This window comes from Primulina tabacum, chromosome 18 (genome assembly GCF_025594145.1).
Source record: "Primulina tabacum isolate GXHZ01 chromosome 18, ASM2559414v2, whole genome shotgun sequence".
Taxonomy (NCBI): Eukaryota; Viridiplantae; Streptophyta; class Magnoliopsida; order Lamiales; family Gesneriaceae; genus Primulina; species Primulina tabacum.
In genome coordinates, this window is record NC_134567.1 from 6,643,132 (window position 1) to 6,671,013 (window position 27,882).

The 27,882-nt window shown below is 34.7% G+C and overlaps 1 protein-coding gene and 1 long non-coding RNA gene across 3 annotated transcripts; one reads left to right on the plus strand and one right to left on the minus strand.

The window, feature by feature from the left end:
* Positions 1-3,392: 3,392 nt before the first annotated feature.
* On the minus strand, positions 3,393-3,725 carry LOC142532270 (auxin-responsive protein SAUR32-like). The gene has a single exon (XM_075638588.1). The coding sequence runs from the start codon at positions 3,723-3,725 to the stop codon at positions 3,393-3,395; it is 333 nt and encodes a 110-aa protein (XP_075494703.1).
* An 18,314-nt stretch (positions 3,726-22,039) lies between these two features.
* On the plus strand, positions 22,040-26,941 carry LOC142532171 (uncharacterized). 2 transcript variants are annotated; one of them, XR_012816531.1, is made up of 3 exons: positions 22,040-22,053; positions 26,601-26,708; positions 26,816-26,941. It is a non-coding gene; the product is annotated as an uncharacterized LOC142532171 (long non-coding RNA). The 2 variants fall into 2 exon arrangements; XR_012816532.1 differs by lacking the exon at positions 22,040-22,053 and adding an exon at positions 26,485-26,523.
* Positions 26,942-27,882: the final 941 nt, after the last annotated feature.

Sequence of the window (27,882 nt, forward strand, 5' to 3'; positions counted from 1 at the left end):
ATTGATGCAGGTGATTATGATAATAATGTTAAGGGAGGTCTTGATGGTTGACTTTGCTGGATTGAAGGTGCATATAATCCGGGGACGGACGCTAGTTTCCGCACTAGTTTATGATTTATGGTTTTAAGTATGTTAAAGATATTTTATGACTTTTATTTATGTTTATGAGTGGCTTTTGAGAGGTTATAGTATGTGCTATATTTTTCAAATAATGTTTTTAGGTTGGTAAAACCTTTAATGATTTTATGCTTTAAACTATTTTTTTTGGATTTTTAAATGTCACTTAGTTGGGTTATTTTAAAATGGCGTCAAAAATACTTTAATTATTTTATGCAAGTGTTCGGCCGATGGTAGTAGGGGTTTTTTTTTAAAAAATTATAGTACATTTTAAGCAAAACGAATAGCAGATGTTTCAGTTGGTATCACAGCAATGGTTCTGTAAAGGGTTGTGCCACCATCAGTGCTAGGAAGCTCAGTCGTCAAGCCTCAAATTGTAAGTTTATATGCTTTATATGATTTATTATGATGTTACCTGCATGATTACTTGAGTAATATGCTTACGTCACATGTTTAATAGCTTTATGATAATATATGATTTATATGCTTTAGAATTTCTATACATACGACATGAAATAAGAAATTAATTGATTTTAATGCATGTTGGCTTTGTGGTGGAATTGAACTATGTTGGTTTTTGGGTTTTAGTATTGACATTCTACTTTTTGGGCCATAAGTTAATCATGAATATTATGAATGCTTTTGGGACTCGTATATCTTTCTAAGAAAATACTGATGACTCGTGACTTGAGAGCCGTCACGGTTGAGGTGTAGGGCTGGCGGAGCGGCGAGCTTACATAGTGGCAACATAGAGTAACCGGATAAGGGTAGCGAGAAGGAAGAAGAGCAGGAACATGAGAGTTTTGGATCTGAAGTGTGGGGGAGGGAATCCCAAAAGACGATAAGACAATATAAGAAATTCAAAGTCCAAGGGAGAATGGACTTGGGTTGCTCGGCCCACCACTTCAAGCCCAATTCACAGAGAAACATTTATGGGCCGCTACAAATGAATGGGTTGGAACTGAGCTAATATGCAAGCATTTTGGCCCAATGGTCCAATTCTTGCGGGGGCAATTTTTTGGGCTAAAATATTTAATTATGAAAGCCCAATTTAATTAAGGAGGCCCAGTTAAATTATGAAAGTCCACCAAATATGACAGATAGATTTCCATTGATTTAAATTTATTAAAATAAGTCAAGAAGATCGTGGGAGAAAAGAGGAGAAGATCGTGGGAGAAAAGAGGAGAAGATCGTGAGTCACGGAAGGAGTGGAAGAAACCGTACCGTACAATGAAGAAAAGGAAGGAATCGGTCAACACAGAGAAGACACAACACACATCGCAAAAACTCCAAGAAGCTCCCTGCAGAATTCTCATAGATTTATTCAAGCTTTTCATGTTTTTCTAGTCATATTTCAGCATTCACGCACATATTCTAACATTATTTTGTTATATTTTTCATGTTTTTTGTAATTTTCTACTGATTTATTGATACACAATCATGTTAGGAGTTTATTTCATCAAGTTCTATTGTCTTTTCTTTCGTTTTGGCGTTGTATTTATTTATGGGACTATAGCGAACAATCAAATTTAATGTCCATAATCGTCATGATTCTTAGAAGTTAGATTTTCATTGTTTTTACATAAATTGGTGCATTTTTGCTCCTGGCACACTCGCAAATCAAAATATTGTGCAAACACAAACATTCCTCCCCCCAAGGACTATAAAAATATGCTTCTTGAGATACTTGAACTCATGATCTCGCTCTGACACCAATTGTTAAAATCAAGCGCTTACCACTAGGCAAAAACTACATTTATTAGTCAAGAAGCAATTTTATTTTCTTACATTTGTGGCAGCACAGAGTGCACCTACTTGAGTGCTAATAGGTTGGACTATTAGCCATATGAGTCCGGGGTGGTGTATGTCTCATATCCCTTAGAGATCAGTGTTACCCTATCTCTACCGTCGGCCTTGTCCCCAGCAGAGATAATATTATCCGTTAAGATCCGACATCACTCTTTTACAGTCCATATAGCCAACTAGATCAAACGAAACAACGTCAACAGATTGACGTACGAGAACTTATCAGGTGGGTAATAATTGACTTATTAAATATGTTGAATATTTGTAGATGGTAGCCGATTCTTTACTTTATTAATAATTGCGGGGGTAAAAAAGAATTGATGACTTTATAAAAATTAATAACGACCACCCTTCACGAAAAAGTCTCCCACGTTTTGGGGAAGAAAATAAGAGAAGAGTAACATGATGCTAGTTGTTTACAACTTTGCGAGCCTTTGATCATGTTCGGTGTTATTCAAAATTTTTCCTTTGCGTGTGATGATTTAATATTTTAGAAATTAAAATAAATTCAAGCTAAAAGTATTAATAAAGATAGCATAAATTAATAAAAAATAAAATAAAATAAATTGATGGATTATTTATTAGATAGATTCAAAAACTTTTTTATATCGTGTTTACGAAGATCATTGATAATGATGCCCTCGCACTCATAATTTTTTTAATACACAAATTTTTTATACTGATTAATTTCATGTTATTTTCAAGATTAAAATGATGAATTAATTATTAAAAAACTTAGACTATAATTTAAAAATATTTATAATTTACTTTTTTGTAAAAAAATTAATATAAAATATAATAATTATAGATAAATTACAAATATACTATCAATTTAACACTACTGATATTGTATAGATGATGATATATTTGTGATTATAATTTAAGTTTCATGCAAATTAATTGAAAATTAGTTAGAAAATGTTGCATATTTTTGAATAAATAGTATTTATGCTCCTCTTTGTTTCATATTCAAGCTATTACTATGGAATTGCATGTCTACTCTTCTCATATACGTCGATAAGGAAAAAATTAATGCGGTTGGTCAATATAATTTTGGTAAAAACTTGTGTGAGACGGTCTTACGAGTCGTATTTTGTGAGACAGATATCTTATTTGGGTCATCCATGAAAAATATTACTTTTTATTGTGAATATCGGTAAGGTTGACTCGTCTGACAGATAAAGATTCGTAAGACCATCTCACGAGATGCCTACTCTATATTTTACAAGATTTGGATATAATAGACCTTAGATTATTTTCTCAAAATTGATGCAAATATTTCCTGTTTTTTGGTTTTGTCATCCTCTTTATCTTTATGTTTTGATTTTTTTTTTTATTATCGAATAAATTGGTAAAGAAAAAAATCAAAATCTAAAGGGAATCGCATTCTTTGGCAAAAATAAAATAGTTTTACTAATAAAACCTAAATACCTAACAAATCGACAACGTGTGAAAGCCATCATCATTCATCAAGAAGCCTTGAAGCACAAGAAATGGTGATGGTGATGGTTGTGCTGTTGATGCGACGCCGTTTCCTTGTCGATCAAGTCAGTCACCTCCGAGAACTCCTCCACATGGCATGGGATACTGATCGCGCCCTCCTGATTGAACCCGTACTCCTCCTCCGCCTCCTTCAGCAGCTGCGTGAACCGCGGGTGGTTCAAGTACTCCACCGGAATAACGAACCTCCGCTGCTCCGCCCCTTGCCCCACCATGATCGCCAGACACCCCTTCCGAACCCCGCTCCCGATCACCTCCCGCCTCCCGCGGCCGTGGTGGTGGAGGAAGTGCACGTGCGGCATCTGTGACTGTACGCGCCTTTCCCTGCAACCGGAGTTTATGTATATATATAATATACGACCGGAGAAAACGGCCAAGGATCGGAAGGCGGAGACGGTTAGCGCGGATATATGTGTTTGATCACTGTGAAGCATATGATATTATAGAATAAGTGGGGTATTGGTTTGTGGCTGGGGATCTCCTGAACTTGTACGCGAAGAATTTTTCTTTTTTTCTTGGAATTGAGAGGATGAGTTCAAATGGAAATATATAATATTAGTCAAACAAAGTTGTCTCCTACTAGGATTCTCCTAATCGTAATCGAACAAGACTCGTGGTATTTGAAGGAATGTGATATGATCTCCAAGTATCCTTTTGATAACAATTGGATTAACAAATCAAATTTTTTTAAGATTTTTTTAAAAAAATGATATCATACCCTCGGTTTATCGAAGCGTTCGAGTTTGAAAACTCGAGTCAGGATCATATCCCCTTTAAAATATTTATTTATTTTTTTTAAAAAAAATTTTAATGATAAAAATAATAATGGTAGAAAATTTTAGAAATCAATTTCTGTTAGTAGTAGTATAGCATTTGTGTACAAATTTAAAACCATCCTGCATTTTAAACCAAGTATGTGTGTGTGTGTGTGTGTGTATAATTCTATATATAACTGTTTATTGATTTTAATAATTACACAAATATATATATATATATATAATTCTATATATAACTGTTTATTGATTTTAATAATTACACTTGTATATATACACTTAAACTGAGTAGTCAATACGTTTGGTTTTTATTTAAAAATAAAAAATATATATTTATCAAGACTTAGTACAAAATTTTTAAAATTTAGTGGCAGATGCTTCAAACTCATATTTAACAAAATACAAAAATCTAATAATATTGATAAAAAAATATTAATATTTAAAAAAAATTCACTCAAAAAACAGTTATTAAGAACTGTCTAAACCGTCGGAAAACTATCACAAAATTGATATTACTTCATTTTGTCGACCTTCTCTATGAAAGTCGTTTTTTTCTTTGAATTTTGCGGCTTTTTTTTTTTGTAAACCATCATTAATATGTTACATTTGTTTGTTGCAAATAGAAACGGAAAATAATAAGAATATTTTCTGATGACGTCTCGAGATATGAGTATGTGTATTTTACGAAATACAAGTATGAAGTTTTTGAAAAGTTCTAAGAATTCAGATTTGAAGTAGAGAAACAATTAAAAAAGAGTATTAAAACACTCCGATCTGATCGAGACAGAATATTTAAATAGTGAATTTTAATATTACCTTAAAGAGAATTAGATTCTCTCATAGTAGACCCCACCTGCCAGTTGAATAGTGTGTCAGAACGGCACAAACGAACATTGATGGACATGGTTCGATTTATAATGAGATTCATTAAATTGACGCCATCTCTTTGGGGATTTGCATTTAAAATTGCGGCAATGTTGTTGAACAAAACCCATACAAAGGCAATGGTAAAACTCCATACAAGATATGGATGAGAAAACCTCCAAAATATTCTTTCTTAAGAGTATGGAAATGACTAACTTATGTGAATCAGGCAGTGAGAGACAAATTGTACAGTAGAGTCAATTTGTGCTACTTTGTGGGATATCCAAAAAAATCTATTGAATATTATTTCTATGATCCAAATGAAACAAAAGTGTTTGTTTCAAGGAATGTCAATTTTTAGGTAAGGAGTTTCTACTGGATCGAAAAGACGGAACAATAACACTCGAAGAAATTCGGGAACCACCCACTTCTGAAATAATAGATAGAACACACAACCTAGGGGTGTCAAACTCGGACCTGACCCGCCAACATGACATGGTTCGATTCGAAAAAAAAATTCAAGTTTGGGTTCGGGGTTTTCGGGATAGATTGCAAGAACATATTAGAAGTGAGACTCGGGATATGAGGTTTCGGTTCGAGAAGGGCCGGCTATTGGCGGATGAGTGTAGAGAGGTGATTAAACAGGGATGGGGCACCAGAGATCAGCATCTGCCAATCCTTGAGCGCATCGCATCATGCAGAGGGGCATTGATTAATTGGGATGCAAATAGTTTTCGACGTATTCCAAAGAGACTTAAATCTAAATGGTCTCAACTAAATACGATCAAGACAAGTGCTCAGTGGATTGATAACATGTCCCAGATCAAAAAACTTGAAAGTGAGATAGAGGATCTAGCAACCCAGGAGGAGATGTACCGGAGGCAAAGAGCATGATTTCTTGGGTTAAAGATGGGGATCGTAATACCAGGTACTTTCATTCAAAAGCCTCTGTTCGTCGCAATCATAATTCTATTACTGGCCTGGTTTCTAGTCATGGTGATTGGTGTTGAGAGAATCGAGGTATTTCAAAAATTGTGCTAGAATATTTTGAGACACTATTCACATCATCTAAACCAACTGAAGCCGAGATTGGGCATGTTCTGGAAACAATTGAACCAAAAGTTGATGATCAGATGAACCAAATTCTTTGTGCTCCTTTCACAGCATTAGATATCACACGTGCTCTATTTGATATGCATCCCGACAAAGCCCCTGGTCCGGATGGGTTATCTACTCTATTCTATCAGAAGTTTTGGGATATAGTTGGCAATGATGTAACAGAGGCAGTACTCAGGGTGCTTAATGATCGAGCCTCTCTCGAGACTTGGAAAGTTCTATGTAATGTATGCTACAAAATTGTATCTCGGTCCCTCACCAATCGTTTCAGGAAAGTTTTCTCGAAACTTATCGAGGATTCCCAGAGTGCTTTTATTCCAGGACGCCTAATTACAGATAACATTATTGTGGGTTTTGAGGTATTGCATTGGTTGAGAAACAGAAAATCTGGTAGAAGTGGATATGTTGCCCTTAAATTGGATATGAGCAAGGCATATGATAGAGTGGAGTGGGATTTTCTGTATATGATGATGATACGAATGGGCTTTGAACAAAATTGGATTGCGAAGGTGATGAATTGCGTTAAATCTGTCTCGTATTACTTCAGAATTAACCAAGACATGGCAGGCCCTATTATACCGAGCCGAGGTTTGCGACAAGGCGAACCCCTCTCACCCTATCTCTTTGTACTGTGTGCCCATGGTCTCTCTTCTCTATTTAATACGTTTGAATCCAGAGGTTTATTCAGAGGTGTTAAGATTGCACCTACTAGCCCTTCAGTGTCTCACTTGTTCTTTGCAGATGACAGTCTGGTATTCTTTAGAGCGACCATGGAAGAAGGAGCAAGGGTGAAAGACTGTCTGTCTTTATATGAGAAGGCTTCGGGGCAAATCATCAACTATCACAAGTCAGCTCTTTCCTTCAGCCCTAATACTCATATGCTACTTATGGATACGAGAAAGAATTTTTTTACTATTCCTATCGTGCAACAACATGATTTATACCTGGGTTTACCTACAGTATCTTTGAGAAGTAAGAGACTTCAATTTAAATATCTGGTAGACAAAGTGGTTCAACGTATCCAAGGGTGGGGTAATAAGTGGTTCTCCAGAGGGGGCAAGGAAGTTCTTATCAAATCAATACTTCAAGCAGTTCCTACTTTTGCCATGTCTTGTTTTAAACTACCATTATTGGTTTGCAAAAATATTGAAAGTGAGTGTGCAAATTTTTGGTGGGGAGTAGAGAATGGACGCAGGAAAATGCACTGGCAAACCTGGGGCGCTCTTTGCCATTCGAAAGGCAGGGGAGGCCTTGGTTTCAGAAAATTGGTTGAATTTAATAAAGCTCTTCTTGCAAAACAGCTATGGCGTCTCATCCGCAATCCTGAATCTCTTGCTGGTCGAGTACTGAAAGGTAGATATTTCAGACATGGATCGGTTCTAAAAGCGGGCTTGGGAAGTAATCCTTCCTACATTTGGAGATCGTTGATATGGAGTAAAGATCTTCTCCAAAAGAACTATTATGGAGAGTTGGAGATGGTAAATCAATAAAAATCTTTGAGGAAAAAATGGATACCTAGCATGGATTCTATTCTGGGTCCACCATTAGTCCCTTGGGATCGAGCGGACACAGTAAGTACTTTAATCAGGGAAGGAAAATGGGATACTGAACTAATATACGCCAGATTTAACCCATATGTTGCTGGTGAAATCATTAAGATCCCAATTCCTGCAGATAATGTGTGTGATTCTGTATTCTGGAGATATGATACAAAAGGCAAGTATACTGTGAAAGATGGATGTCAACTTCAACGAGGGCTTTTCTCAACACCGGAACACCAATCGGAACATCCTAATGAAGAATGGTGGTCCTTTATTTGGAGTCTTTTTGTTCCCCCAAAGATCCGCCTATTTTGGTGGCATATTACCCATGATTGTATCCCGACTAACCAGAACCTATTTCGGCATCATGTTCCGGTTACTGAATCTTGCAGCCTGTGCAACTTCCCCATGGATTCAACTTGCCATGCATTATTCCTTTGTGCGACAATAAAACATTTACGGAAGAATACATCGTTTGCTTTCGTTCTATGAGGAGCCTCACAATCATGCACATTGGAGTTTTGTTTATGGTTGAAAACACAACTATCTACGGCCGAATTTGAGGGATTTGCAATACACACATGGGCAGTTTGGAGAGAAAAGCAAAATTTCCTTCATAGCGATAAGAAGAAACCGTTAGCAGAGAATGTCTCCTGGAGTTGAGTGATACTTCCTAAATTCCAAAAAGCTCGGGCCAAGGAGAAGATAGAGGAAGCTTCACCGAGGAATAAATCAGAAAAGGTATGGAAACCGCCGGTATCATGTACTTTAAAGCTTTATGTGGATGCGGCTGTGAACGAGGATAGACATCAATTTGGCATTGGTGGAGCAGTTCGAGACAACCAAGGTCGTTTGATGCTAGCGTTTGGTAAACAGATTAATCAGCCCATATCAGTAGTACATGGTGAGCTTCTGGTGATCCGGGAAGGCATTATTCTTCTATACGACAGAGGCTTCTCGGATGTTCAAGTAGCTACCGATTCCCAATTGGCAGTGCTGGCAGTCACTACTAATCATGATGATCTTGGATATAATGGAATTTGTGCAGCAGATATTAGAGAGCGATTGAGGCCCCCTGTGATATCAGAGATCATACATGTTCGTAGCTCGGCGAATAAAGTTGCTCATAATCTTACTCGTTTTTCTTTTTCTTCTCCTTCACCTTTTGTTTGGGTGAATGGTACTGAATTTTTTTCTTGGTTGGTTCGACTTGTAATAGATGATTTTTAATCAATATATTTACGAGTATTTACATTAAAAAAAATGTTATTTTCTCTCTCTCCACCCATCCCACACGTCCAATCATCCTAAACCCTATCCATCCCAGTTTCCCCACTGAAGAAGAGAAAGAGACTGAAATCGATCGGCCATCCAGGGGAAAACACCGCCGAAATCTTTACCAGCAACCAAAGCCCACCGGCCAATGACATCGATGGCCAAAAAAATTAAGTTTAATCGATTTTTCAAGTTTGTACTTGACTGTGAAGGAAGGAATTCTGTTAGCTAATAGGTTCCAGTGGCCGCGGTTGATACTTGAATCGGACGCTACAAAAGTAATCAACTAGCTCTTAGTTTGTTTGTCATTTGCGATGGAAGCACTGATAGTGTAGTCTTTAAATGGCACGCTTCAGGATTATGCTCTTGATTCAATGATTTCATCTTTTTTTTTTTTCTTTTTTCGTTTCTGTGAATTTTTTTTATAAATATTCTAGGTTTATATTCCACATAATCATGTAGGGGGAATTGTGTGTTAATTTTAATAGCTTTTTTTTAAGTTCTGTCATGTGAAATAAATGAAAAAGTATAGAAGTCCAGAAGAATAAGCATTACCTTTAAGAAGCATATTATAGGAAAGATCAAAAGATGAGAACAAAACAGAATTTGGATAAGCACCCAGTTTTAAGAGGTATATTCAACATCCCACAAATTAGAATGATTAGTAAGCATGAAAAGTGAAGAAACAAGAGTCACTATGCTGTTATCGTGGTATATGCAAACTTGTAGAAAATAATACACGATGAAAGATCCAATATAATTTAATCAATTAATCAATATATATTAGGAGACTTGAAACTTTCATAAAAATTCTAAGTTTTTGGGAATTTTATGTTTCAAATTACTTACTGCCCTATTTGCTTGTCTCTTAATCCATTCGTCTCATGTTTAGATACAAATATTTTTTTTGTCATTATTTACTTTTCTTTATAAAGAATTTTTCTTTGCAATATTTACACTTTTCTGCAAATTTCTGATGTTTCTTGGCTTTGAACACGATCTCGATTTTTCGGTGGTTTTTATTGTAATTAATTATCGATTTGCCACTCGTTTTAGTGTGTCGTTTTGCAATTTATTGTCGATTTTCCACTGATTTTTAGTGTGTGTCATTGTTTTAAGTGTAAATTATTTTGTTTGCATTTATAATTCTCATTGATGCCTTCTTTCAATTTACTACATGTTGAAGTTTAAGTTTTTCTTTGTATTATACTGTCATAGTCCATTTGAAATCGATCATGCTAATTTTGGAGATTTTTTGTTGTAGATTTGAAGCTGGTTTTAGGAAATTGGAAAGTTAAAACATGAATTGATTCATGCAACGTTCCAAATCTCCATGTAGTCTAAAATTTTGTTTTTTTTTTTTTTGCTTGACTATTTTAAATGGCTCGAAGTACTTCAGTGACTATATTAATTCCAGTGGCAAGAAGTACTTGAGTGACTCAAAGATTTTATTTTTTGTTTTTTAATTATATTCTTGTGACTCGTAGTAATTCAGTCACGCCATAGTCTAAATTTTTTCTTTGTTTTTTGCTTTGATTAATTAATTATCTCAAATAATTATTTAAGCTTAAATTTTATTTCTAATATTTTCATTTAACATAATTTCGGGATTTTGATTTAATTCCTTAATTACTAAACCTGAAGCGTTTAATTTCTGAATTAATTCAAACTCAAATATTTTAATCCCAAATTTCAATCATAGCCTTTTTATATCTAAACTACCCTCATGAACAATGAATCAACCCCCATGGACCATGGTTCAAGCCCTTCCCTTCGCCAAGCCAAAATTCAAAACCTAACCTACCCATATTGAGCCACGACTCAAATCCCTCGAGCCACCACCGAGCCATCATAGACCAGACTATTCGCAGACCCCCTAGACCCTAATCGACCTAGCTTAGACCAGCACGAACCAACCCAAGCCCCTGTGAAAGCCCGTTCAGCCTTATTTCCCTCTCCAAGTCGCGGCCCTCATCCCCTAGAGCCAAAACGAACCACGGCTGCACCAGGCCCTGCTACGTCCACTAGCCATCTTCCTTAGACCCTACTGGACCAGTCTAGCCAGCCCCAACCCAGCAGCAAGCCACCCTAGCCGCAAGCCTTCCATCCGCGTGCGTGGGGAAGAGTCCTACCCCTTGTGGACTCTTCCGTAGCTGCTATCCACGAATCCTAGCCTTGCTAGGACTCTTCTTAACCCTGAGCCAAGTCCATCACAGGGCCCTACCCGAGCCCTGACCGACCACACGCTGACATGCACCAAGCTGATCCCATGATCGCGTGCCCCCCATAGAAAACCATAGGCTCGTTTCTTCCTAGCCAAGCTCGACTCCAGCCCTCGTGTTGTCCCTTAATGACTCTTTTCTCGTCCCTTAAACACCTCCTATTGGCAGCGTATCCTTAGTAATCATAACATTTTTCAAACTAGCGTAAAATCATAAGAACTTTGAAAATATTTGTTCTATCATTAAACGGTTCATGCTTCAATATTTTTCATGCAAAAATAATTAAAAAAAAGCATAATATGATTTGAATGATGCTTCAAAGGAGTTTTGGCGTGAGTTGCGAAGGGAGACGAACGGGCGACGAAAACTCCTTGATTTTTCCTCTTGAAATTTTTGACTTTTGTGTGTGTGAAGTGTGTGAAATTTTGGCTGCTATGGAGGCTTAGAACCCTAGGTTTATATTTAAATTTTTCGAAAATATGTATAATGGTCCAAGGTTTTTGGGATTTTTTTTAGAGATATTTAAGCCCACTAATATTAGGTAAATTAGGTCCATTAAGACCTATTTAATTGTAAAATAAAAGTTTACAAAGATTTGATTTAAAATATATTACTTTTTGGGCCTTTAAAAATCGAGCTCATCTTGTAAAATAATTTGGATTCCAGCATTTTTATAAAATTTTAATCATATTAAATCGTATTATCAAGCCTCAAAAACATTTAACGAAAAATAGTTTTTTCTCGATCGTCCCCGGTCTCTTTCCCCCAGCTTAGTATCGAATGTTCGGATAAAATCCTTCAATTTCATGAAATAATGCAACGTAAACATTTAAGAACGTAAAATATATCATTTAATTATTTAAAATCAATTAAATAAAATAAATAAGCAATTCAAATAATTTGCATGGATGCGATTTACGTGGACTGATTTTTCGGACGTTACAAATATTCCCCCCTTAAATAAAATTTCGTCCTCGAAATTTGGCTAGTCTTGATTATTGAAAAGCTTAGACTCCCTCATTCACTTCATACTTAATCCACTTGGCTTAAATTTTGCACTATATCCCGCTTTCGTTGCGTACTCTGATATGTCATCTTCCATTTTATATTTTTATACCAAATTTCTTGATCTCAAGAAACTCAAAGATTTCACTAACTCTACATCTTCTATCAAATATAAATATTAAGTTACCTTTAGTTATTTTATCTTCCCGAAGAGTAATTAATTGGTTGACTTTACCTCGAGTCGTCCTGACCGTATAATTTAATTTCTCCAAAATATTTTCCTATTGCCAAGCCCAGTTTCGATCCATAGTCATCTTATAGTATCCATGATTATAAAACACCTTAATGACTGGTATTTATTAAAACCTCATCTTTGTTTATACCAGAAATATTGTCCTTACCACCATCATTAGTATATATTTGTTTTCTTAAATCCCAAGCATTTCAAGTACTTAAACGATTCAAGTCTATCGAGTCACCATTCCACATCATGATTTGATTCTAAATCCCACTATCCAATTGAACACTTATATAAAACCTCAAAATTCCAGATAATGTCCTATGAACTTACAATTACAAAATCTTAATGTCCTATGGAAGAAAACCTTTATCGACCTTCCAATATAATTTTTTTTACCCTTAGTATCGTGTAAATACAAAACTTATTGTGCTACTCTTTCCTCGATGCTTCTCTATATACTGTGACTTATTTCACATAAGGTAGTTATCTAATTGTTATCCTAAAAAGTAGAGTAATTTCCTTATCCCGGAAATGTCATTCCTTAACTTACTTCCCCAAATTTCGCAATTACCTCATATAGTCTCCAAATAATATTTTTCTCAATTCTTGTAAACTGAAGCTTACGAGAATTATACGAACTCTGATATTCTTAGTTTGTATTCCTCGACTCCTTCATAACATTATTTCAATAGTTTTGCCTAATATCCCAATATACACGAATTCCTTTTGATGATTTTCTCCCTCCGTCATTTGTCCCCTCAATTATCTTACTTAAATTCTGGAATTTACAATACAAAATTCTCAAACTTTCCGATACCATAGCAATCGTTGAATCCAATGGTATTTTTATCTTACAATAAAACAAAAAATAATAATATTGTCGATTAAATCTTATTTCCAATATTTATATCCTTTGTTCTTCAAGTCATAAACTTATAACACCTATAATACAATTGTAGTTCTATATAATCTACTATGATACCCAAAAATTATTAACCCGACGAATCTTACTTTATCATCAAAATTTCTAATAGCCATATTTCTCGTTCCTTCTAGGACATCCTCATACTTACATATCTGTCTAATTTCCTCAATCGCAATTCTTTATGTAACCCTTAATTTGTAATTTACTTGCTGATTACATTCAAATAGATCCTTTTATTTTTCAATAAATTGCAAAAAAAATCCCAAAGTTATCGCATTATTCGATTAAGCCTAACTTATTGCATTCCTAGCTCCTCAAACTATCAAATTTAATGCAAAACGGCTCCAATAGATTTCGAAAATTGCTAAAATGACTCCATAATTCTCCTAAAATTTGCAATTTAGCCCAAAAATTCTCGATTTTTTGCCCTCCAAATTTTCGGATTCATACACTTATACCCTCTAGATTTTTGAATTATAGCAAAATCACCTTCATCATTTCCGAAAACTTGCAATTGATTCCATCAAATTATTCTGATTCAGTCCCTAAATTCAGGATTCGTGAAAATTCAACCCATAATTATAAAGTTCGAAATCCCCTTCCTACAAATTATAAATTTCGAATGCAGTCCTAAATCACCAAGTTCAATTCGCCTCAACTTAGTCTTAGGTAGTGCAAAACTCGAGATACGCAAAACCAAATTCTCCTCACGTCTCAGGGGCATAACTGTACATATCGTCTAAACCACGTAACCAACATGCATTTAATTTTAAAAAATGCTACTTCAAAATTTCTATATCGTAAAAGCATTAAAAAAATTCAGCATATAAAATTCAAAACAGTAAATACTCACAAACTTGAAGTGTGACTTCTCGAGCTTCTCGGAATGGCAATAACACAACCCTTTGGGATCCTTGGCTTTGATATCAACTGAAACATCCATTATTTTTTAATTTTAAAATCCTACTAATTTTTTTCTTCATCTATTAAAATTTGAAACATTCCTCATAAAAATAACTCAACATTTTCAACATCCAAAAATTTATTTAGTATTTAAAATTCTTAAGTGCATAACAATTCCTAACTCGTTAATTAACCAAAAACCCTACATCGACCTTTAACAAGAACAAACTAACTTAAAAATAAAGCATGAAAATCTCTAATTAAATCATTAACAAAATATTTAAAATTTAACTACCAAACTAATGCGGAAAATAATGTCCCTCGGGAGTGTACTGCCGGACTCGATCCACTCAAGCGTTAGCGCCTCCCTCAATCTCATCCTCACCTGCAACATTCAAACCTAGTAAGTCTAATAATTCTGCACGTTCTAAACATGAGTAACAAATAATACATATACAAGAACATGTATTAAAAATCATACTTTTATTCAAAATAAGCTAGCATAAATTTGTAAGCACAATTTAACCATAAATCGTCAAGTCATAAAGCTTTCTATCATTTATCGTTTTGGGTGAAGTTTGATCTTTAAAATTGACTAGCAGTATCATCTGGTCGACTTATTAGTCTTAGCTCACCATTGGGCATGTGGACGGGCATTAGGCATCACATAAAATGAAAATACGATCGTACCCTCTGGGGCCTTCTCCTATAAACGGACTCCCTCAAGGCTTTCTCCCTCACGGTATTCTCAAAAATCATATATCATATCTGTTTTGTCACAGTCAATTCACATCTTTCAAAATATTTTTACTTTTCTTTTTAACCATAAAATATCATGTCCTTTCCACGTTCGAAAAATAGCATTTTAACAATAAAAATTGCACAACTCTATCATAAATAATAAAACCCCATATTTTCATCGTAAACGTTTTAAATATCATTTAGCATTCGTTATGATTTTTCAGGACACTACCAAGACTTTTTGTACTACCCATGTGTAAAATGATCATTTTGCTCCTGGACCCAAAAATCCTTGATTTTGACTTTTTCTCACTTGTGTTGACTCGAGAGTATCCCAAATAATTATTTAAGCTTAAATTTGACTTCTAATATTTTTATTTAACGTAAACTCGGGATTTTTGATTTAATTCTTGAATTACTAAACCGTGAAGCGTTTAATTTCTGAATTAATTCAAACTTAAATATTTTAATCCCAAACTTTAATCATAGCCTTTTCATACCCAAAATACCCTCGTGAACGATAAATCAAACCTCGTGGACCATGGTTCAAGCCCTTCCCTTCCCTTCGCCAAGCCAATATTCGAACCCTAGCCTACCCATATTGAGCCACGACTCAAATCCCTCGAGCCACCACCGAGCCATCATGGACCAGACCATTCACAGACCCTCCTGGACACTAACCGACCTAGCCTAGATGAGCACGAACCAGCCCAAGCCCCTATCAAAGCACGCGCATCCCTATTACCCTCTCCAAGTCGCGACCCTCATCCCCTCAAACCACCATAAACCACGGCTGCACCAGGCCCTGCTGCGACCCCTAGTCATCTTCCCTAGAATCTACTAGACCAGCCTAACCAGCCCCAACCCAGCCGCGAGCCACCCTAGCCCCATCCTTCCATCCGCGTGCTTGGGGAAGAGTCCTACCCCCTGTGGACTCTTCCCTAGCTGCTATCCACGAATCCTAGCCTTGCTAGGACTCTTCCTGACCTTGAACCATGTCTAGCACAGGCCCTTACCCAAGCTTTGATCGAGCTGCACGCCGCCATGCACCAAGCCGATCTCATGATCGCGTGGACCCCCCATAGAAAACCCCAGGCTCGTTTCTTCCTAGCCAAGCTCGACTCCAGCACTCGTGTTGTCCCTTAATGACTCTTTTTCCATCCCTTAAACACCTCCTATTGACAGCGTGTCTTATGAATCATAACGTTTTTCAAACAAGCGTAAAATCATCAAAACTTTGAAAATATTTGTTCTATCGTTAAACGGTTCATGCTTCAATATTTTTCATGGAAAAATAATTAAAACAAGTACAATATGATTTGAATGATGCGTCGAAGGAGTTTAGAAGCGTGTCTTTGCGTTATAAAACTCTCAAATACGCAGTCGTTGGCTTGGGTTGCGAAGGGAGACGAATGGGCGACGAAAACTCCTTGATTTTTCCTCTTGAAAATTTTGAATTTTGTGTGTGAAGTGCGTGAAATTTCGGCTATTATTGTGGCTTAAAACCCTAGGTTTATATTTAAATTTTTCGAAAAATTGATGTATAATGGTTTAAGGTTATTGGGCTTTTTGTTTAGGAATATTTAGGCCCACTAATATTAGATAAATTAGGCTCATTAAGATCTATTTAATTATAAAATAAAAGTTTACAAAGATTTGATTTAAAAAATAATACTTTTTGGGCCTTTAAAAGTCATTCGTTTGTCCAAAACCGACTTCTCGGATAAAATCGAGCTCATCTCGTAAAATAATTTGGACTACAACATTTTTAGAAAATTTTAATCATATTTAATCGTTTTATCAAAACTAAAAAACATTTAAAATTTTTTTTTATCTTGATCATCCTATGTCTCTTTTTCCCAGCCTGGTATTGAATGTTCGGATAAATTCCTTGAAATAATGCCATTTAAACCTTTAAACATGTAAAATATAATATTTAAGCATTTTAAATCAATTAAATAATATAAATAAGCAATTCAAATAATTTGCATGCATGCGGTTTACGTGAACTGATTTTTCGGGCATTACAAATTCATTCGCAACTTTCCATATACATATGGTTGTATATTCGATCGAGATATGTGAGTTGAAGGGACCATACTTGTGATGTACCATACTTTAAAATTACTTAAAATTTGCGGAAAATAAATTTTTTTCTTAAATAAATACGTAATAATCTTTCAAAATGCAATATAAATAAAATGCTTGACTAAATATTTGAAATATAAACGAGTACAAACTATTTATGTGTCATCAATGTCACAATCAAAACGAGCTTGCAAAACGTACTTGTTTAAACAACATGAAGAAATTTCATAAAAATCAGAGTAAGTGAAATTAACATGCATAAAATCCTTGAAAACTTAAGCGGTCCTCGGGTTAGGCCTCCGCATAGTCCGAGCCAACTCACTGGTCCCCACTTCTCGTCTTCTCGTACTCGTCATCACCTGCATCGATCAAGTCTAGTGAGTCTAAAGACTCAACATATATAAACTGAGAATAGCAAGTAATACATAATAAACCACATGCATTTAAAAGTATCACATACATACTTAAACTCTAAATATACTTACATAAACATAGACTTGCCTTCATTTCGTAAACTTTTTCATAAATGTCCTGCGTCATACATACTTAACTTGCATAAAAATCGTCATTTTTCGTAGAGATATCTTTCAAAGCAAGTGACCCATAACATAATGTGCATGATCAGACTAAACCACATTACTGGGTTGGCATGGATCATCACAGCCTTTCGACCGAACGTCCACTCCCACATACATAAGATCCCCAGTCATGCTTTAACGAGTGGATTGGTCCCTGGTCATGCCTTACCGTTTTCCAATCTTGATCAAAGCCCGGTCATGCTTTACCGGGGTGGAGAGGTCCCCGAACACGTTCTCCGGCTTCCAAACTCGTAACATAATTGGTCAGAACACAATTCACATACCTCAAAAACATAAAATATTTTTTTTTGCACGTCGAACATACTAACACATTATACATGCCTGTCCACGAAAAGTCCAAAATTCCTGGCGCTCGGGCGGTAACATCTTACCACTCGAGCGCGTCCCGTCCAGAAGGTCTGGTGCTTGGGCAGTAACATCTTCGTGTGACTGCGCAAACTGTGATGCTATCAAAAATGTTTTCAGCAATCTGGGTGGCGCTCGGGCGGTAACATCTTACCGCCGATGTTACCGCCCGAACGCCACCCTGCTCGCTATTTTTGATAGCATCACAGTTTGCGCAGTCACACGAGAATAATCATAATTCACTCGTCCCTTGTTCGAAAATTACGAATTTATTATCAAATCGAAGATATAAAAAAGTACTATGTTTTATATTTTGAAAGTTTTTCCAGAAAATGACCAAAAATTCGCAAAATTTAAAATGACAGCAGATTTGGTTTTTGTGATCTAAAAGTTGTTCCAAAATCGTTCCAAGCATCAACGCTCAAACTTTCCATAACATATACGGTTTTTTACATACAATATGCATCAAAATATTTACTATGACAAGATCGATGCGGAAAAATGAAAGATTATACATGCCTTGATGATTTATACTCACGAAACAACGAATATCGAAGCGAGGAGATGCGAGAATCGATTTGGGGCGATTTGTGGCAATTCTTGCTAGAAAAAGAACGTGAATCTATCGAAATTTGCAAGGAAGAGGTTGAGATGGTGGCTGCTGAAAGAAGGGCTCAAGAACCCTAGTTCTCTTCTCAAAAAAAAAAAAGAAAACACAAAGTGTGTGTGTGTGTGCCGATGGGTGTGTGTTGATAGGGGGTTTAATTAGGGGCTAAAAAATTTCTTAGTTAAATGATTAGTGATAAAACAATATTAATCTAATTATTTAATCCCACTAGAAGATTTAATAAAATAAATAAGTACCAAATTTTCATTAAAATTCTCAAATTCAAATTAGTATTTTTGAAAAGTTTAAAATCTTAAAATCACTTAATATATTAAATTAGGCTTTAAAATGCTTAAAATTTCATAAACCATTTAAAATACCAATTTTTTTGATTTGAAATAAAATACCACATTATTCATTAATCGTCTAAATCGTCACGGGTCTCTTTTCTCCGATCCCGTATCGAATATTCGCTTGAAAAACATAAAACTCAAGAAAACATTTTAACGTGCATAAAATATATCTATACGCTAACCATAACTTAAAGTTCTTGCATCAGCTGTACATTGGATGCGAGAAAATAATACTCTAACACGATGACCCTTTTTTGACATACATCGTGCATGACACACCCATGACCCAAATATTGTGCAAACATGATTATACGACCTTAAACGATATCACTATTTATTTTTCTAAATTTCATTTACGTTAATTAAGGTTACCATTGAATATTAGTACAACCTAAAGATATCCCAAAAACTCTTTTTAGGCACACGTATCTTTTGATGTCGTTAGGGCCGAAGAATGCTAGCTAGATCGATAATTATGGCAACCATGATAAAAGTGCATATGAGATATAATTGGTATTGGTGTTCTTTTTATGGGCAGGATGGCCGAAGTGAACATATGTGTGCACAATGGGTCTATTAAACTTGGGTCCAATTATATATTGGACTTGTTGTTGAAGACTATGATCAGTATAAATAAAAGCAATTCAGGCCTCATTTCAATTTTGCACTCTGTATTTAAAATAAAAATCACCAAAAATATAGAATGATTATCTCATTGGAAACATAGTGCACAAATATATTTAATCAAAATCGCAAAGAACAATTTTGTTTTTTATTTTTGTAAAAAAATGGTAAAAGGAAAACTTTATTCGTCGCAATCATGATTCGAATCTGACTACAAAATTAATTAAGATCAAACATATAAATCTCTTCTATTCGAGATTAAAATATCTTTAACAGATCAAGGATTTCATGATTGAATGGTAAATGGTAGGCCCCAAGATTCATGTGGTCTCGGGCTTAATTCCCATTTGTACAAGTAGTATAAATATTCAAAATAAGAAATCTCCTCTCTAGTTGATCATAATTAAATGGTTAATGAAATGATTTCTAAGTTGGAAGATTATTGAATTTTTTTCCCCATGAATCTGAAGGAGAACATGGCTCAAAGATTTTGATTCTCCAATATATCCATAAAAAGATCAAGATTGCATCTCAAACTATTAATTAGCCAGAAGTTATGTACATAGATTACATGTGCATATATTAGTTTTTCTATAAAATTATATATTGGTTTTAATCAATTGGTTTATCTAAAAAAGAAATAAGAGATCATGTCAAATATATATTTTTGTTCGTTTTAAATAAAAACGGATGCAATAATTATTCCTGTTAGAAATGATAAACACTCGCTTTTTGTACTGTTGTAGGATTTAAAAGATTTGAGTTGCACTGTTACCACGAGTTAAAACTTTTGGTAAAATGATAGATATTTGCAATGAGTGTAATTATTGGAAGGAGGATTGTTAGGTATGATAATTGTTCATGTTATGAGAGCGATCGACACATAGTGATTGGATTGTTGCATGATTTAAAATATTTGAGTTGTTTAAGTATTATTAATTATAACTTTTAGTAAAATAAACAACGTTTGATAATACATATTATTTCAACAAGATTATTATTTTAAATTTATTCTGCTTTATAATATTCTTTTTCATTTTTTAGGCTAATGATGAGATAAACATTTAATGAAAATTTTATGACACGGGGTAGTTTGGACTACTTCTCGGTTATAATAATATTTTAATTATAGATTATGTAATATTTAATATCTACGTATCTTGTATGGACACAATATATATAATTTTTAATAGTAGATTTGGACAATAAAGGTGAAGATATTTTTAAAAAAGTTCGAAATTTGATGGAATAACACGTAGTACTAATAAAACCTTGACACCAATTCACAAAGCAAAACTTCAAAAAGCATACGTAACTAACAATTATTAATTCAAATATATGACCCCCCACGAACTAGTGGTGACGAGTTTGGACATGTTTTTTTGTCTTCGAAAATGTAAAATCCTGTCATAAAATATATTTTCAACTCAATTTTATATATTATTAAAATAATATAGTTTTCTATTTAATTTGTTTTTAATGTGTAAATTTAGCTTGTTCTTTTAATTAAATTTGTTGATGCACCCAACTTTTATTGTTGTTCTTTCCTTCGATATTAAATGTTTTGTAATATAAACGTCTAGTTACTTTATAATTAAAAAATTGTAGAATATTAAATAAATAATATTATTATGAGTCGATGTTAAATTTTACAAAGAAATTAAACTGATTTGTTACTTACTTTAAGCTTCGGTGATGTGTTGTCTTTGTTACTAAGAAAAACCATTATAAGAAAATCGTCATTCAACAACGCACATACGACAACGGTTTTTTATAAAAACCGTCGTGCTTTGTCTTTTAACAACGGTTTCAAGAAAAACAGTTGTCGTAGCTTCAAAAAACCCACTCATAGACAACAGTTTCTTAAAAACCGTTGTCGTATCCCAAAAAAACACGCTCATAGACAACGGCTTTTAAAAACTAAAAACCGTTGTCGTAGAGCGTGTTTTTTTGGGCTACAATAACGATTTTTAAAAACCGTTGTCTTTATGCGGTTTTGTCAAGGGTCAAAGACAATGGTTTGTTCAAACTGTTGTCTTTCTGCTGGTCTTTTCTTAGTAATTTATATGGTTAACGACAACGGTTGTACAAAACCATTGTAGTAGAAATTTTTTTTAAATAATTTGTAGTGTTATAATACACATACTTGTAATAAAAGAGAGAAGAAAAAGAAAGAAAACCCAAACCCGATCCCGCGCTACGTCGCCCTCTTCCCCCCAAAATCTCAAGCCGACGCCGACGCTTCTCAACACCATGGAAGACCGGCCGACCACAGTGCGATCTAGCCATCAACTTCGCGACCTTGGTTTGCCAGAAATTTGGCCCTATACGAGGACAAGTGTGTTCCCGAATCATCGGGTTCTTTGTTCTATTTCTTTCTCAAAGAATCCGAAGCTCTTCAAGCCAAGGTATGCTTTTCTTTTATCTTTTCATTTCCTTTCCCCCCAAATTTAATGGAATTGATCTGGCTTATGGTCCCCAAACGGAAATGATACCGAATCTTGAGATATAGATGGAGCGAACACTGTAGTCGCCTCCTTCCATAATAATTTTTTTTTTCGAAATTGAATATTTTCTTCAGCATGGCATATGACCAGAAATGAGATTTCACACCTTTATTGAAGAACTTGTGGATTCTAATTTCGTCCTCGTTAGTTAAATTCATTTACTAGCTTCAGTTTCATATGAATATCTGACTCATGTTTCGTCAAATCATCCTCTGTTGGTGTAACTGTTTGTCATTTAGGGCGACCTTTTTCTAAACTCTGGACACTTTTATTTCCTTCTCATTTAAGTGTGTCTTGTTTGTTGCATCGTATTCTTGCTATTTGTTTGTCCATAAAAAAAGCTTGAAATTTTGGTATATAGAGTTCTCACTCTTGTATAATTTTGCATGACCGATTTTGAACACCAACTTAACAATATTTTGAACACCAACTTAACAGTATTTTTACAACTATTTTGAAGGATTTGACTCATTGTTGGTTGGTTAGTTGTATGTATAATGGACAAAGATTGGATGTCAAAGAACAGGTTGTCACATGAATATGAGCTTGGGGTGGAGTATTTCTTGCAGTTTGCATCGCAAAACGCTAACAATCCGAATGAAATTCCTTGCCCATGTGCAAAATGTGGTAATCTAAAGGCGAAAGATATTGACACTATAAGGGCTCATTTGTGTTGTAATGGTATAGATTTAACATATCATACATGGATTTGGCATGGAGAAAGATCTAAGTTCGGGAACTCAATGAATGATAGTGATCGAGTAGGGCAAGATGAACGCAAATATTTTACTGAGGAACCTATAAGTATGGTACATGGTGCATATGATAGTTATGGTGAGAATCCAAACCAATTCCATAAGCTACTTGAAGATGCCGAGAAAACTTTATATCCTGTATGTGTTAAATTTACAAAGTTATCTGCACTTGTCAAATTATATAACTTGAAGGCAAACTATAGTTGGAGTGATAAAAGTTTCACTGATTTACTTGGTTTGTTTGGGCAAATGCTTCCAGATGACAATGAATTGCTTTTATCTTTGTACGATACAAAGAAAAGCTTATGTGATTTGATGGATTATGTGCAAATTCATTCTTGTCCTAATGGTTGTATCTTATACTGGAAGGAGTATGAGGATTTTATCAAGTTGCCCTATTTGCGGGATGCCAAGGTGGAAGTTGGGTAAAAATTCTACGATAAATGGAGGAGTTCCTGCAAAGGTCCTTTGGTACTTCCCACCTATTCCCAGATTTCAAAGATGGTTTCACCAGAAGGTGATATCTAAGGAATTAACTTGGCTTGCTGATAAAAGAATTCGTGATGGATACTTGTGTCATCAAGCTGATGCACTCTCTTGGAAAGTAGTGGATGACAATTGGCCAAATTTTGCTTTCGAGCCAAGAAATCTAAGATTGGCCATATCAGTAGACGACATCAATCCACATAGTTTGATGAGTTCTGCATATAGTTGTTGGCCAATTGTGATGATCACTTACAACCTTTCTCCAAATTTGTGTATGAAGAGAAAATTTATGATGCTCACTTTGTTGATTTCTGGTCCCAAACAACCGGAAAATGATATTGATGTCTACTTAGCACCTCTAATTGACGACTTAAAATTTTTATGGGATATAGGTGTTGATACATATGATTCATATCGAAAAAAATTTTCTCGCTTAGAGCTGTGTTACTATGGACGATCAATGATTTTTGCATATGAGAACGTGTCATGTTGTATTGTGAAAGGATATCATGCATGTCCAATATGTGGTGAAGAAACATATTTGACAAGGTTGAAGCATAGTAGAAAAAGTGCGTATACAGGCCATAGAAGGTTTCTTCCTACAATTCGTCCGTATCGAAGGAAAAAGAAAGCATTTAACGGAAACCAAGAGTTTAAACTCACACCAAAACCATTAACTGGGCATGAAGTTTTAGAAAGAGTTGAAAGAATTAATTATCGTTTGGGAAAAATGAGTGGGAAGCTTCAGTTGAAGGTAGGTGATGAAAAATCATGTTGGAAAAATAAATCTATATTCTTTGAACTTGAGTATTGGAAACATCTACATGTTCGATATGTTCTTGATGTGATGCATATTGAAAAAAAATGTTTGTGAAAGTCTCATCGGTACATTACTTGACATTCCAGGAAAAACAAATGATGGAGTTGCAGCAAGACTAGACCTCATGGGATGAATTTGAGGACTGATTTGATACTAAAGATGGGGGAGAAAAGAACGTATTTGCCAGCAGCCTGTTATACACTAAGCAAGTCCGAGAAAATGAAATTTTGCAATTCTCTATTTGGAATAAAGGTCCCTACGGGTTACTCATCTAATATTAAAAACCTCGTGTCGATGAAGGACTTGAAACTTGTTGGCCTTAAGTCACACGAATATCACACTTTGATGCAACAATTGCTTCCAGTGGCCATACGTGGTGTCCTGCCTAAACATGTTAGAGATACTATCACTCGGTTGTCTCAAAGTTGGATGAGATGCAGAGGGAGATTGTGATGATATTGTGTTTACTAGAGAAATATTTCCCCCAATCTTTTTTTGATATAATGATCATTTGACTATTCATCTTGTACGCGAGATAAAATTGTGTGGACTGGTTTGGTTTAGGCATATGTATCCATTTGAAAGATTCATGAAGATAATAAAAGGCTATGTGAAAAATCGCAATCGGCCTGAAGGGTATATAGCCAAACGTTATATTGCTGAAGAGGCTGTGGAATTTTGCTCGGACTACATGTCTAATGTAGATACAATTGGTATCCCATCAATGCATCGGAAAGTACAACTCACTAAGCCTCTTTCTGGTTCAGTAATGCACTACACTAGTGATGATGAGTTGAATTAAGCACATCGTTATCTATTGGAAAATGATGTTGACGTTGAACCTTATATTGAGTAATTTCTTTGACTTAGAAAAATTTTATTGCTGTTTTTTTTAATATTCCATTTGTTAACTTATCCTCATCATTTCATCAGGGAACACATGACATTTTTGGCTGCAAAATTTCTCCATAAGACTAAGTCCAAAATGTGGTTACAAGATGAGCATAAAAGAACCTTTATTAACTGGTTACGTGATAGTGTAAGCTGTTTAATTATTAGTATTATGGAGTTTTTAAAACTTAGGGATAAATTTTAGCACTTTGTGAAATGTAGGTTGCAAGTGTAGTTGGCAATTCCACTCGTTAAATTTCAGAAAGATTGAAGTGGGTAGCGCGCGGACCTAGCAAACAAGTGTTAAAGTACTCTAGTTATTTGATTGATGGTGTCACTTATCTTACAAAAGAGCGAGATGATATACAATTTCGTGCAAAATTCCGGAGTAAGCTTAGTCGCGACGACAATGCAAGTTGCTAATGCAAAGGAGAAAAATCCATTTGTGTCAGACATGATTTTTTATGGAGTAATTCAAGAAATATGGGAACTTGATTACCAAATGTTTCAAATTCCAATGTTTAAATATAATTGGATTGAGAATATTAACGGTATTAAAGTTGATGATCTTGGTTTCACGTTGGTAAACCTGAAGATAATTGGATTCAAGTCTGACTCTTTTATCTTGGGCAGTCTAGCAAAATAGGTGTTTTACATTGAAGATCCTCAAGATCCTGCATGGCATGTTGTACTTGCAAGTCCCACCAGAGAGTATATTCACTACATGAATGGTGATGAATTGGAAAATGAGTAACCCACTATCAATGTTTTACACGAGGGTTTATATCAATGGATGTTGATGGAATAGATGAAAATGAACCGCCAAGCATTCGTGAAGATTGTGATGGGTATTGGGTTGACAATAATTAAGTTCAATCCTAAATGACTTGAACCAGCATAATAGGTTACATTCCTTTACTGTTCTGCATATTACATTTTCATGTATAAAGAAAAATAAAGAACTGAGTACTAACAAATTGTAAATGCTTGCAGGATGTCAAAGAATGAAAGCCTAAACAGAATACTGCATATTCTGCCGATGAAAATAGTTGTGGGGGCAAAACAGTTTTGGAATCTACAGAGATGGAAACAAAAAGATCATCTAGAGGTTGTACACATTTGGATAGGCTTGTTAGAAAAAGGGTTCATGGAATCAGAAAGGATGTAAGGTTCAATAAATTGGGAGAGCCAGTAGGAGAATTTGCAGGTGAGATGCAAAGTTATATTGGAGTTATTGTTCGAGAAAAGGTAAAGATAAGTTATCAGACTTGGAAAATAGTTCCAAATGATGTCAAATTTAATTTAGTGAATAAAACACTCATATGTTGACTTTTATTGATGTATGCAGGAGTGAAAGATTTTTGTAATTCAAACAAGGAAAGGAAAGGGAAAAAACAAGCTATATGGGAAGTAGTAAAGGTATGCATGTGTACGTGTCATTAATTAACGATTATTTCAATTTGTGTATCAATCACTAACAATTTTTTTTGACATAGGGTCCACGACAACCAGATTCGAAATAATGTGATTTTTATGTTATGAGATTTATGAGAGAAATGATTGAAAAAAATGCTACCAGTGAGAAGAACTCAATATCTTCAATTGTAATATTCGACATATTCTCAATATTCACAAATAATTGTGTATTTCTCATTTTTCAATGTCTTTATTTATTGTTTTTTACTAATATTATCATTGTGTTTGTTCACAGTTCATGAAAACAGAGTACTCTAAGGAAGAAATTGATGAAGTGCGATCCAAGTGGGCGTAATGCATACAAGATTATATTTACGAATATGTATGCAAAGTATTGATGAAGTGCTTTATGTTACGAATAGGTATGCAAAGTCTTGAACTGTATATTTGGTATGCAAAGTATTTCGAGTATATAAATGTTGTTTGAAAATTTTTGAGATGTCCTATTTATGGGGAGGTCATGCCGAAATTTTTATTTTCTTCAGTATATACTAGTTATGACTTTATCTTGCGTATATAAATGTTGTTTGTGTACTCTTTATAATGTCAATATTGTTTGGATACTATCAAAGCTAGGCTGCAAAATTGATATCATTAAGTGATTCGATATGTTGTAAACAATGTCAAAATTCACTTAGCTTTCTAATTCCATTGTGTGGGATATATTTATTATGGGAAAACAATGTATTATCGTCTCTATGAACCATTTGTGTTAGCTGCGTTTCCAGTGCATGTCTTTGCTTGCAATCTCATCTCTTACATGGGGTTTTAATGGGCTTTCGATGTGTGGATTATATGCCGGGATGAAATGGCATGGGAAGATTTTGATGCATAAATGTTGATGAGGTTTGAGGGATCGAGGCCGAGGATGACAAAAGATTGCAATATATCCGTATTTTCTATTTGGAAAATTTTGATATTGTGGGACTCTACTGCCACATTGCCACGTTGATGACGAACATGTATCAAGGTCAATTACAGTACTAAATTCAAATTTATAAAATTTTTGTTTATCGTTGGCATATTTTGGATGATGGATTTTGAACATAATATAGCCACGGATTTAACGTGGTAAATATTTTATTTTCGATTGTTATTTTTGGTTTAATTATTATTATATATATTGTAAATAAAAAAAATTAATACAATAGTTTTTACCTAATGAAAAAAATTAATAAAACAACAGTTTTTAATTCTAGTGAAGAAAATTTAAAGACAACGGTTTTAAATTGTTGTAGATTCAACAAAACACTACGGTTTTTAGGCGTTGCAAAACTGTTGTCGTTGTTATAAAAAACAACG